The sequence below is a fragment of the Ursus maritimus genome, unplaced genomic scaffold (assembly GCF_017311325.1).
Source record: "Ursus maritimus isolate PB19 unplaced genomic scaffold, ASM1731132v1 scaffold_8, whole genome shotgun sequence".
Lineage (NCBI taxonomy): Eukaryota > Metazoa > Chordata > Mammalia > Carnivora > Ursidae > Ursus > Ursus maritimus.
Window position 1 is genome coordinate 44,085,688 of NW_024426996.1, and position 13,524 is coordinate 44,099,211.

General features: G+C 41.9%; 1 protein-coding gene across 1 annotated transcript in view; it reads left to right on the forward strand.

Moving 5' to 3' along the window:
* The first annotated feature begins 1,424 nt into the window (after window positions 1-1,424).
* The window catches only part of CORIN (corin, serine peptidase), a 64,420-nt gene continuing 52,320 nt past the window's right edge, over window positions 1,425-13,524 (forward strand). The window contains exons 1-4 of the mRNA XM_040624913.1: window positions 1,425-1,479; window positions 8,008-8,239; window positions 12,542-12,687; window positions 13,303-13,410. Of these exons, the coding sequence (XP_040480847.1) occupies window positions 1,425-1,479; window positions 8,008-8,239; window positions 12,542-12,687; window positions 13,303-13,410 (541 nt within the window). The remainder of the gene's footprint in view (window positions 1,480-8,007; window positions 8,240-12,541; window positions 12,688-13,302; window positions 13,411-13,524) is intronic.

Genomic DNA, 13,524 nt, shown 5'->3' on the forward strand with positions numbered 1-13,524 from the left:
TTTTCTTCAAAGCTATGATATATAGTATTGCACATTAATGGAAAGAGTCCAGTATAAAAACATTGTCTTAGAGTTATAAATAAGAATGATTATATGTATACACATACTGTTATTTATTCTTTAAAATGTCTTGCAAGATTTTCTAGATTCCTGATGACATGTCTGAAAGTAATTGACTATTATGGGCAAGAGCTAGAAAGAGAACGGGCTGTAATTTATTACCTTTTCTATTTAACCTACAAATGACCAGGAAATCAATGGGAAAAGCAGTTTCCTCTCTGCATACCTTAAGGAAAAGCCATTAGGCTGACGCTACTGCTCTCATTCATTTGGAAACGAGAAACCCAATTCTCAGGTCATCACAGCTAGGCTTGTGATACTTTCCAAGGACATACGGAAAATATGGATCGCAGCTGCATAAGACTTGTACCATGACAAAGTACCCCCACCGTACTGCTGTTGATGCCCTATTTATTCTTAGGGAAAACATTTTCCTTACGGGGAAGACTAGAGTTGGGTGCAAATGAGTCCCTAAAATAATACCATTTGGTATTCAAGATTCCAAGATCATTATGTTGGCCTTTCTCTCCAATAACTTACATTTTATTCTGCAGTCAAGTTTATTCACCCAGGTAAACACAAAACACTTTTTTCCCCCATGAAAAGCAACAAGAGCCCGTTTTGTAGGATAGCTTGCCTCTTCTTTCTTCGTTCCTACAGAGTCCTTTGGAAATAAATGTGTTGTATTTGGTTTCCAGGAAAATTAATCCAGAAAGTTATGTATTTAACATGTGTTCAATATGTTTGGAGAAATTGGAAGGGAATTAAAGTTATGTCATTCCTCAGCTCCACCAGGCATCCTTGATACTTTCAATCCTAGTGTAAGGAATTTACAATGACAGCAAATGCACCTTTCCCCGCTCTGCAGGTCAGACTCCATGTCAAGAAGGCAACCAAAGATGCCTCTACAGTTCCTGCCTTGATCCTTGTGGCGGTGGCGCCCTCTGTGACCCGAACCTCAGTCCGAATAACTGCAGTGAGTAGTACAGCAGCTGACAAGGGCGGTCACAGCCTCAGGAGATGCTCGTAGCCTTTTTCTTTTGAATCGACATGAACATGTTGAAGTCTGGAATCCCTCCAAGTGTGTGTGTGTGTGTGTGTGTGTGTGTGTGTGTGTGTATACATATGTATACATATTTCTCTTTTCTTTTTTAAAGGTTGCATGTGGTAGCAGAAAAGAAACAAAATGGTCTTAGTTGACTTAAATCAGAAACAAATGTGTCATTGTGAAAGGCCCGTAAATCCAAATCGCTTAATATCATTACCATTACTTTCAGTTCCACGTCAGCTCCTATCTGTTACTTTCTTGGCTCCATCTACAGGCAGATGCTCTCTTTCTTCCCTCTTAAAGCAGAGCTTCAAAAATGGAAACTTTACCCAAGAAGCAAACACGAAGTTCATCTAAACAGCCGCATGAAAGTACGGCGGTCTGTTCTCCTAGTAACACTCATGCTCACCTTTCCAGGAACTTTGTGACCTAGAATGATCTTGTAGCTGTTATGTAAATTTGTCTGGGTGACAAATGGTGTAAACTATTGGCTACTCTAAATTCGCTTTCAGGAGGGGGAATTCCTGGGGGAGAGAGAATGGGCAGGAATAGCAGAGGGCTCTACGGGCTCTCGTGGGGAATGGAAAACGAATCAGAAAGCCCCAGCAGACTCTGATTTCTAGTAAGGAATTCTTATTTGTGGGCTCCGCTTTCATATTTGGCTCACTTCTTTCCCTTTCTATGATTAATGTTTGGCCTCCTCCTCAACGTGGGGCTTGAGATTCAGAAGCCAGTCTGTCAGCTTTCAGTTGGCAAGAAAGTACGAAGGTATCTCCCAGCTGAAAGGCTGCAGGGTTCAGGTCCCAGTTTTACTCAGTGACCTTTCTGTGTCACTATGGGGCTTATAAGGGCCACTCCTGTAACCGCAGGAGTGTGAGGGAGGCAGCCAAGGAACAACCCAGACTGAGAGGACTTTTGTTTATTTTCACGAGCACCTAATAACTGCATGGCTAAAAGCATGATGCCCAGCCCTTTTCCGCTTCTGTATGAGAGAACAGGTGAGAGAGACGTTAACAAGACCATTAAGACATACTGCCACTTTACTCGCTCTAAACTGATTTAAATATGTGTGCGTATATGTGCGTGCATGACTGCGTATATGTATGACTATGTGTACGTGTATATGCGTGTGTATGTGTGTATGTCCTGGGTCCATTGTTTCACTTTGCTTTATCCCCCAATCTGCTCTGGAACTTTTTCAGAAGTCTTTCTTTACTTCGCCTTGAACTTGGCGTGAGCAATTTTGAACAGTGACAGTGTCATCTCAAAGACACATGTTTATTATTAAAGTTGAAAGGGCAGTGTTGTTAGCCTGTGTCAGATTTGGGTGAGGAATATTGAGTGCATGTTGTCCTATTTTCTCCATTTTTGAAATATGTCAAAATTTAAAATTTAAAAATGTGTTACACCTGTCAAAAAGAGAAGTGGAAAGAAGGGCACTAGAGAACTCTGGCTCGTAGTCAAGCGGTATTTATGGCGTGCGTAACAATGTTCCAGGCTCTGGGATGGGCACCGGGCACTTTAATGGCGAAGGGAGACATGATTTCTGCCTTCCTGGAGATAACTTTTCAGTGTGGGAGGACACACTGCCATCTTTCTACTCATGTATACTACATTCGTTTTCTCTCTGTGTTCTTTCAATACACTCAAACAGTGTCTCTAGCATCTCACTGTCCCTTCAGCTCCTTCATCCACCACAGATGTTCCTGCCAGGTTCTTTCCGTATATGTCCAACAGACATTTGATCACCCCTCTTCTGAGTGCCAGGCACTGGGCTAGTCATTGGTCTCTCATTCCTTCTGTGTTATTAAAAATACCTTCCAATGGAAAGTAAAGGTGTTTTTTTTCTCGTCTTTCAAAGAACTTCATGATGGTGTATGTGTACTTGGTTCTCTGTAAAGTTGGACGAGTAACATCTTCTCTCAGAAAAACTTCATGCCCTTGAAAATGTGATTAATTATTTGAAGATCTTTACCACTGGAGAGACCACAACTACTTAGACGCTGAGGCAGACTACACAACATCGTCTTTCTCTGGCTCCATGCTAATAAAAATATGAGTTTGAAGAGCATGGCTATTCTGTCTGATGGCGTCAGGCTCTTACTGGAGTTGCTGGGATTCTAGTCCTTGAAGACACTTGTTCTTGCTATCCCATGAAATGTTACGGGTATCTGAAGATAAACTTGCGTGGGACCTAAGCATCAGTATTTTTCACGTTTCCAGGTGACTCCAAATGTGCAGCTAAGGTTGAAAATTGTTACTGTAGTGGTTTGTTCATGACTAGGCTGCAAGGGTTTGTGACATCCCTGAAATTGAATGTGAAAAAGTCTTGATAGTTTTCAAAGTTTTCAGTGGAGAAGTCCATGGCTTATCTCAGATTCCCAGAAATGCCTACAGTTTTGTTCTGTTTTGCTTTTTTTAAAAAGCCTAAAAACCACGTCTCTGACGACATTGTGTACTGAAAGGCTTGAAGTATCACAGTATCCCCACATCCACTCATAACCCAGGCTCTTTAATATCTTTGTGCCCTGCTGGAAGGCAAAATACAGACATATCCTTGCCTAAGGGGGTGGGAACGGGAATGTTATTTCCCCTCACTCTGGTGTGGGAGACTAATTCATCACTCCCACCTTGTAGTGTGCAATCCAGACAGCTGTGGAACCCTGTGGAAGGAGCAGTTCCTGGGCATGTGTCTCTCCCCACCTCCCTGTGCCCATGACCGCCGTGGCTGTATGAAGCCAGCTATGCCTGTCATACTCCAGGGATTCTCTCGTTCCTCACAGCGTTCCATTGACTGTTAGGTCTACAGGTTTACTCATGCATTGCTTTTTCTCCAACATTGAGGAGGCAATGAACAGCTTTGTTCTTTGAATAATTTCCTACCGACCTCTCAATTTGGCCTTCTCCTTGCAATCTCTAGTTGGAAGGAGCAAATAGTATAGGGGTGTGGTAAAGAAGCCAAACACCATAATGGTTGAGGACGTCAGGCCTTGGAAGCAAATGGTAGATGAGAGGAATGATCTCTAACTTAAAAGCATTCCCAACAAATGAGTGAAAAATAAATGATTAAATTAGAATAGTCCCATTTGGTGACCAGTTGTTCCCATTCGGTAACATGAATTGGTGAGTTAATGGGTCAAGGCATTGAGGATCTACAGCTACTCACATCACAAAAAGAGAGAAATCAGATACACTTTGCCTTCTGATGGAAGAACATTGTAGCACTGTAGTCTTCCCTAAGGGATGGAACTTAATCAACCCTCTGGATTCAGCTGCCAGTGTTCAGGAAGGAGGAAGGGCAGGGGAATGTATGTAACTTCACCAGGAATGGGTAGTCAGCAAAATTCAAACTCTGGCACACTTTACAGTCAAAACCCTGGGTTCTTCAATAGCTAAACTCTAATTAAAAATAAAAGAATGGAGGGGGAAACCCAGATTAAGAGACTTAGAAGACAAAACAAGTTTTCAAGAAGGGGTAGGGCTTAACTATAGTATTCAGGGTGCAGTGCACACTTAAGTAATAAAACTGTAAAGCAGAGGAAGGAGGATACTATGAAACTCAGTAGGTACTCTATGGAGAAAGGAGAAGGTTGGTAGAAGACAGGGTAAACGGACGGCCACCTGGGATGTCTGGCAAAATTCAACTTCTTGATCTGGATGGGTATGTACAGGAGTGGTCACCGCATAAAACTCATGAAACTACTAAAAATAATGATAAAGAGAAATAAAGAATTTGAGGCAAAGATGAATCTTAGAATATTGTGTATGACAATGAATGTTGAAAGTGACATTTTCTCACGTAAGTGACCATCATTTAATACATGATTTCCGGTGGCTGCAGAGTATTGCCTCATGGCAAGCATGCGACATTTAGTTAACAATCCCATCTTTAGGTTGAATTTAACGAACATGGTTTCAGACTTTGAAAGGTGGGCTATCATTAGGACTCCATTAGGATCAAGTTTTTCAGCATATATTTATTAAACCTCATTTATGTTCAGGACAGTGTGCTAAGCACGGCTTCAAAATGCATGGAGAACAGTGAACTGCCTCATGTTTGTAACACGACTGCCCTCTAGTGCCTATCGACTGCCTTGCGTGCGAGTGAGTCTAATTCTTGAGATAAAAAAGCTCATTGATGCTGTAAATCATAGAATTTGAGGTTGATAGATATTTTGAGAGTTTATCTTGCTTAACACTCTGTGAGGAATGCCTTATGAAGGAATAAAACCCAAGATTCAATCACCCTTACCACATTCAGTAGAGATCCCCAGAATAATATATGATGGTCACTTAATCCTTTCATCTTCCTTGGCTCTGAAACATTGAAAGCTTATATGTCATCCCAAATCAAAAGCGATATAGTTCCCACATATCAAAGAAAAATATATCTATGTCATAGGTCTACTTATCATCTAAGTAAAATATACCAATAAACGTTTAAAACTTGATAAGGTAGAGGCACAGAAAGGAAAGGCGTATGCAAGAGAAAAAAAAAGACTGCATCGAAAATCTGTGTGAAGAATTCCACTTTTTGGTAAAATTATATTAAAGAAATTAAGAAAAATATAGTTAGAGTGGCATCTACTAACTTACAAGTCGGTCACGATGAATAATTAAGCAACAAGAGCAAATTGAGGAATGCTAGGAATGTAAGATTGTACTCTGACAGAAGCAGGCAAGCACAAACCTGTCCATGTTTGTAGACGCTTAAATGTGTAGATACGAGCCAGTGAAAGGCAGGGAAGGATTCAAACCCAGTCTGTTGGCTTTGAGGGTAGGTAAGAGAAGGGGGGGCAGGGAGACGATGAACTTTTTCTTTACGCATCTTGCATTGTTTTTATTGTTATGAGGAATAGGCATTTTTTAATAGTATGAAATCCAAAAGATTTAAATGTTACTCCTCTTTCACAAATCAATGGACATGACAAACGGAACCAGCCCCCACACTTCCTCTGTGTCTTTCTCTTCTCTCCACCCTGTACTCATTGTCAGGATTGTGCCAACTTGACAACATTATCTTTTCCAGTACACTGAGACTGTAATCACACTTTGCCCGGAAGGCTTTTCATCAGGCTCCTTATCAACAGAATTTTCTCGAAGCCCTCAGGGGCTTTAAATGGAGAAGTGGTTCCAGAGCTGCTTTAATATCTCACCCCAGTCCTTATTACAAATCTGCACGTATATCACTTCTTGGTCAAATAATGAAGTTTCATTGAATAATGACTCTTAATAAGGCCTGCAGTCTTGGTGGGCCTGGGCAGACTCATCAACACGCTTGCTTACCTCTCACGACTCCTGCAACAGAGAGGGAATGGGAGGCTTTCTGCCAAGTTCCCCAAAACCCTGGTTATTCTGGGAAGGTTTCTTGTGCCATTCTTGCTTCACCTTGTCCCTCTGAGCTCTTGGCGCCTTTTAATACTGTTATCCTATCCTCACGCTTACACCAGAGCTACCAGGAAATGTGTCTTTCTTCCTATCAAGATTGTAGAGTGCCTTGATGGCAGGGACTCTATTTTTCATTATTTCTACATTTTAAGTGCCTAGGAGAGTTCCCGACACTTGCTCCCCCCCCCCATCCTTTCTTTCTTCCATTCTGGCGCTGTGCTAAGTACAGACTTTGAGATCAAGAAACAAAGTCTCATTTCTCAAAAATTTCTGAATTAGGGGCGCCTGGGTGGTTCAGGCAGTTAAGCATCTGACTCTTGGTTTCGGCTCAGGTCATGATCTCAGGGTCATGAGATTGAGCCCCGCGTCTGGCTCTGTACTCAGCAGAGTCTGCTTAAGATTCTCCCCCCCCCTTTTCTTTTGCCCCTCCCCCTTCTCTCTCTCTCTCTCTCTCTCTCTTTCTCTCAGATAAATAAATAAAATCTTTAAAAAAATCACTGAATTCTGTGGGGGATGCAAGTAAGTAAAGAATACGCTAGAGGGCAGTGAGTGTGTGGTTGGAATATGCCTAACATGGTAGGGTGCTCAGCAGAGACTCCTGCTGGGAACGGGAGGGGGAGAGTGGTTGGCCAGGAAGGCTCCCCAGAGGGGGTGTTTGTCTGTGCTGAGTCCTATAGGCCAAGCAGGCATTCGCCTGATGGAGAAGATGGGGAAGGATCATTCCAGGCAGCAGGTGCTGTTTGCTCCTGGCAGCTAGAACCATGACTGCATTCGAGGGGTGATTACAAGTGTGTCAAGAAGAGGAGATAAGAGCTAACAGGGCCCACAAAGCCATGCCATTCTTAAAATATTTATTGTCACCAAGGAAACACCAGTGATGAGATAGTCTTTGGTGCTGAGGCTGGCAAGTTAGGCTGTGGTTGGAGGATGAGACAGCCTTGGCTGCCAAGCTAACTGGTTAGTATTTCGTCTCATTAGCTCTGGGTGCCTCATGAGAGCTCAGCCTCCTCTTGCCCTGAAATCTTGCCGTCTTATATTTGAATCCACTGATCAACAATCAAACGTATAGAAAGAAATAATCTAATTGTCTATTTGACCAAATTCATTCATTTTTTTAAACGGCTGTGAAGATGAGGGAATATATTCATTAAGAAGTAATGAATAAATCAGAAGACATAATGAGTAAAAGGAAACATTAAAGAGAGGTGCTTTCAGACAGGTTGAGCCGAGGGAAAAAGCGAAGAAAGACTTTCTCTGACATGCGTACTGGGCACTGTGCCAGCAGCTGCCTGTGCAGAAATGATTCTGGGCTTGGCAGTTCCTTAACCAAATTATTTTCTTTTCTGATGGAAGTTATGTACTGTTTGCATTCTAGTCTTTAGTTATTTTTTTAAAAAGAAGGTAAAATAGATTTCAATTTTGTAAGTTTTAAAGAAATTGTTTTACATATGAAATTTGCTATATATATATACAATCATACATACACACCTATATGTGTGTTTTCTTGTTAGGTCAGTGTGAACCAATTACGTTGGAACTCTGCATGAATTTACCCTACAACCATACGAATTATCCCAATTACCTTGGCCACAGGACACAAAAGGAAGCATCCATCAGCTGGGAGTCCTCTCTTTTCCCTGCACTTGTTCAAACCAACTGTTACAAATACCTCATGTTCTTTGCTTGCACCATTTTGGTACCAAAATGTGACGTGAACACAAGCCAGCGGATCCCACCCTGCAGGTAATACAATGAGGTCACCCCCAGGCATCCTCATTTTCCCCTCAGGGAGAATCAAGGGATCAGAGACTTAGTTTGAGTTTAGACAAGGTCCATATTGCTAAGGAGCTCTGTATTTAACAAATTATGTGTTTGAAAGGTAAATGAATTCTTAAATGAATATTTGAGTAAGAATTCGTTACCCAAGTACCACACAAGGGATGTATGAACTGCCTTTGATAAATAGTTCACATATTTTATTTTTTTTAAATTTTATTTATTTATTTGACAGAGGGAGAGAACACAAGCAGGGGTAGTTGCAGGCAGAGGGAGAGGGAGAAACAGGCTCCCTACTGAGCAGGGAGCCCAACTCGGGGCTCGATCCCAGGACCTTGGGATCATGACCTGAGCTGAAGGCAGATGTTTAACCGACTGAGCCACCCAGGTGCCCCAGTAGTTCACACACTTTAATCAAATACAATCATACATGTTTCACTTTGGTGGATCAAGAAGTGTTCTAAGATGTGAGTTAGCAGAAGAAGGGGTGTATCTGCTTTTTTCCTCTGGCAACATTGATGTTTTAAAATGCTGCCTCTTGAGAGCGCTCAAAACTTAGAGACATTGCATAAGCAGTGGCCTGAAGGTCGGACAAGGGAGAGACATCGCTGACGTTTTCCTGCCTGCTTGGATGAAATGAGGGGTAGCATTTCAAGCCTGTAGCTTGGATTTAGGATGAGTGATATCCTACTTCAGGTTAAGAGCACTACTCTGGAGTCCACCATCTGGTCCAAGTCCTGGCTCTTCTGTAGCTGCTCTGTGGCCTGGGCCAGATTCCTCCGTCTCTCTCAGTCTCAGTCTACTCTGTCTGTAAAATCAAGACGGGGCACCTGGGTGGCCCAGTCGATTCAGCATTTGCCTTTGGCTCAGGTCATGATCCTGGAGTCCCAGGGTCCTGGGATCGAGCTCCATGTTGTCGGGCTCAGCAGGGATTCTGCTTCTCCCTCTCCCTCTGCTGCTCCCCCTGCTTGTGCTGTCTCTGTCGAATAAATAAATAAAATCTTTTTTAAAAAAATAAATAGATAAAAATAAAATCAAGACAGTAATCGTGGTTGGGTTGGGTTGTTGGGAGGTCCAGTGAATGTGCACAAATGTCAAGGCTTCTGGCTGTGAGCTCTGAGCGCACAAGAGCTGTGATGGTAGGACACTACCGCTTAGTGGCAGTTTGGTCTCTCTTCTCTACCACGTGTCGCGGTGTAGGCAAAGAGTGTACGAGACAAGACAGCTGTGGAGAGGTGGGCAGCTGCACTCTTTGTGCTATTTTCCATCAAGGGGTGAATATACAGATGTGCTTGTCTAAATGTGAGCAGTAACTAGGGGACCCATATGCTGGGATCAGAAGTCACTTGGAGCTTTAAGAAAAAGCAGGAATACCGATAGAGAGGACAGATGGGAAAACAATCAATGAAATACCAACTACCAAATGATGACAGGGAAGGAGCAGCTACAGAGGACAGGAAACAATAAAATTTCAAAATGAGTTGGGGCACTGAATAAATTATACAAACAGATTAAAAGTTAATGTTGCCTTGTGCAAACATAATTCTGAAAACTTCTGTAAAATGCCTTTTAAAGTATCGCTAAGAAAACGTCTCCTCATTTTATTTTGAAAAGTTATTTCTAAATTTTATTCCAGTTTGGCTGAGCAAGGTCAAGGTTAGTGAATAATAATTTGTGATAATCCTTACCAAATGCTTGCATTGATTTTCTTTTCACATGTTTAAAAAAATTTCCCTAATGGAGTATTCTCTGGAACAAATTTACATCTGCATATGATTAATAATTTCAGAGCTTATGTTTCACATTAAAATGCCCAAGACAAGACTGACCCTGAGATGTTATTCAATCAACATTTTAGTGAACTTCCTTTGGCTACTTTAGTTCTGTTTCTTTGGTTTATATGTACATCCTTCATTTTCAGCGGCTCTCAAAATGAATTTTACTTTCTGATATTTGCTTGTAAAATTTTTTTTTAATATTCTGACAAGAATCCTACACTCATGTGTTCATGAAGCAATGTTGCTTTTGCCAGGCCCGCTTATGGCTCTTAACGTTTAGTTTTTAAGTTACGAGTCTGAAAAATCTGACATTATCGAGCCCTTACAATGTGTTAAGTATTTTAGGGTGTGCTGCTCTGTTGTCCTCAAAATATCCTTTTGAGGGAGGCCCCTACCATCGGGGTTGCTGCCTGTGGCTGAACCCCACATAGGTCAGGATAAGAGCGGTGCCCCCTGCCTTTGCAGTGCGGCACATTGTCTTATTTTTACCTTATTACCTCACTGTATTCTTTTCACGTATTATTGTATGATTTCCATTTTATAGAAAAAATAGGATGTGGTAGAGTCAGGCACTATACAGTGCTCTGTATAAATTAGGTATCCTGTGGCTAATTTAAAATTGCGGTAATTAAATTGTAGACTTTTTTTTTTTTTTAAAGATTTTATTTATTTATTTGACAGAGACAGAGACAGCCAGCGAGAGAGGGAACACAAGCAGGGGGAGTGGGAGAGGAAGAAGCAGGCTCCCAGCAGAGGAGCCTGATGTGGGGCTCGATCCCAGAACGCCGGGATCACGCCCTGAGCCAAAGGCAGACGCTTAACTGCTGTGCCACCCAGGCGCCCCAAATTGTAGACATTTTTAATAAATCTGCAACAAAGCTATTAGTCTAACAGAGTTATTGAACACTATTGAACATCCTGTTTTTGCAGAACTAACACGGGAACGCCATGGCTTTGTCTTCACCTGAGCTCTGAGGCTAAGCACAAGACTTAATGCAGCTAGAGCTTTCTCTGAAACTTCCCCATTCTATTGTTCACCTGTCCCTACCAGTTTTTAGCCAGACTGCAGCTGACCTTTCTGGAAGGGCTGCCCCATTTTATGAGGAGAGAGACAGATGGTGAACTTTGTTGAAATTAATAGTTTAAAGTTTAAAACTTTTTTAAAAAGATTTTATTTATTTATTTGACAGAGAGAGAGAGAGCGAGCACAAGCAGGGGAGTGGGAGAGGGAGAAGCAGACTCCCTACTGAACAGGGAGCCTGATGTGGGGCTCGATCCCAGGACCCTGGGATCATGACCTGAGCCGAAGGCAGTTGCTTAACCAACTGAGCCACCCAGGTGCCCAAAAGTTTAAAACTTTTGAAAATAAATAACATATTTGAAAGGAAATAAAAAATTCGTCTAGAAACTTATTTTGGTTATGTTTAGTTTTTTTTTTTAACTATGTAACGCATTTCTTAGGAATGTAAGGAAGGTATAGAAGTAAAAGTAAAAACAGGAAGTAAAGAAATGTGAGACATGCTGATACTTCTTTAAAAACACGCTTTGTGCAAATGAGATGACACACATGAAAGAAAGTACCTAGCACAATGCTTAGTCTATCTTTTGTTTAAAAAAGAAGCAAACACGCTTTATTTTAACCAACTTGGGCTCAGTAGGGATGGGACTGGGACAAGTACCAAGCTTTTCAACACTACCGGTCTAAGCTGCAGTGATGATGGCCACGCCTTAGGGAAGCCAGGTTGGCACAGGAAACAGCTCCCGTGGCGGGCCCCAGAGGGAGACACCTCTCAGGTGGAGACTGTTGTATAGAGGCCGCGACTCTGGGTGTCAGGCGATCCACACACGTTGAGAATTTCCTGGCTTGGAATAAAAACATTGGAGAATGTGTCTTCTTGAAGGACAAAGAGTGAGAAAGATAAAGAGCAGAGGAGAGTCTGTTTCCTGGATGTTGCTCAAGGGCATAAACTTGCTATTAGGAGATAGGAAGGTCTTGAAGATCTTAGGCACCACATGGTGAATATAGACAATATTGTATTATAATCATTGAACTTGCTAAAAGTCTAGATCTTAATTATTCCAACCACAAAAGAGAAATGATAATTATGAGATGTGATAGAGATTTTCTCTCTACATGGCAATCACATTATAATAGATAAATGTATCAAATCAACATGTTTTCCACCTTAAATTTCCATCATGTTATATGTGAAATATATCAACAAACTTCTATTGCTATTTCTGTCGTGAAGTTTCTCTTAGTGAAAATATGTTGCTGGCATGCACATCCTTTGTAGAGAGAGGTAGTACTCATTTTGTCTTCCCAAATATCAATTACATACCTGTGCGTCTCTACGTATTGGTATATACCAACACCGGACACACAGAGACCCACGCTCACACAGGATTAAAACCCTACATATATTCCTAACATACCGTCTCAGGTCTAGCTATTTCTGCTTCTCATGTTTTACCTTTCCTGCTCTCTTAGAGCGCTGTGCCAGCACTCCAAAGAACACTGTGAGTCTGTCCTTGGGATCGTGGGCCTACAGTGGCCTGAAGACACAGACTGCAGTCAATTTCCAGAGGAAAATTCAGACAACCAAACCTGCCTCATGCCTGATGAAGCTGTGGAAGGTGAATTTTTAAATTAATTACCATGGGCTATCTAACACGGATGGCCCTATCAGCTACCTTCTCAAGGTTCTCTGCTGTTAGTGTTCTTATTCTGTTCTCTTTGTCAATCAGGCTGCGTGGGTGAGTGAATCTGCGAACTTGGTTACATTGAAAAACTTGGTGCTCATCTGTTAGACCTTGTCTTCATTTTAAAAATAAATTGCAGGGATGTGTTTAATATTCCAGGTGTTTATCTTAACCATACTCAACTCATGGAGCCCCCATAATATGTGCATGCTGCTTTATACTAGGGGTCCTCAGGGTAATGGTGAGCATCAAGCCCTGGTTACTTCAAGCTTAAAAGCATTTAGAGGCCTTGGCAACATAAGATCATCAGGTAGAGAAATGGAATCAGGGACCTGCCCACCACTGGTGGAAGGATTAGAACAGGAAACACTTTGGACACATTAAGGGCAGCTGGGTAGTTAGAAGCATGGGCTCCATGGGCTATTTCAGGCTCTGGCAATCCATTGAATGGACATGGTTGTCCATGGAGCCACACGTAAATAGACAAATGAGCTCATGGTTCCAGGTTTTCTGTCTGTTGAAAATAACATGGCTCCTTGTTTTGAACAGAATGCTCACCTAGTCACTTCAAGTGTGGCTCTGGACGGTGTGTTCTGGCTTCCAGAAGATGTGATGGCCAGGCCGACTGTGATGATGACAGTGATGAAGAAAACTGTGGTATGTGTGAGATGACACTTTTCTTGAATATACAAGAATGCCCGGTTAGGGTAAAGGACTATATTTAAAAATGTCAACTCTTCACTTATAAGTAGTGATGAGGATTGAATGCTA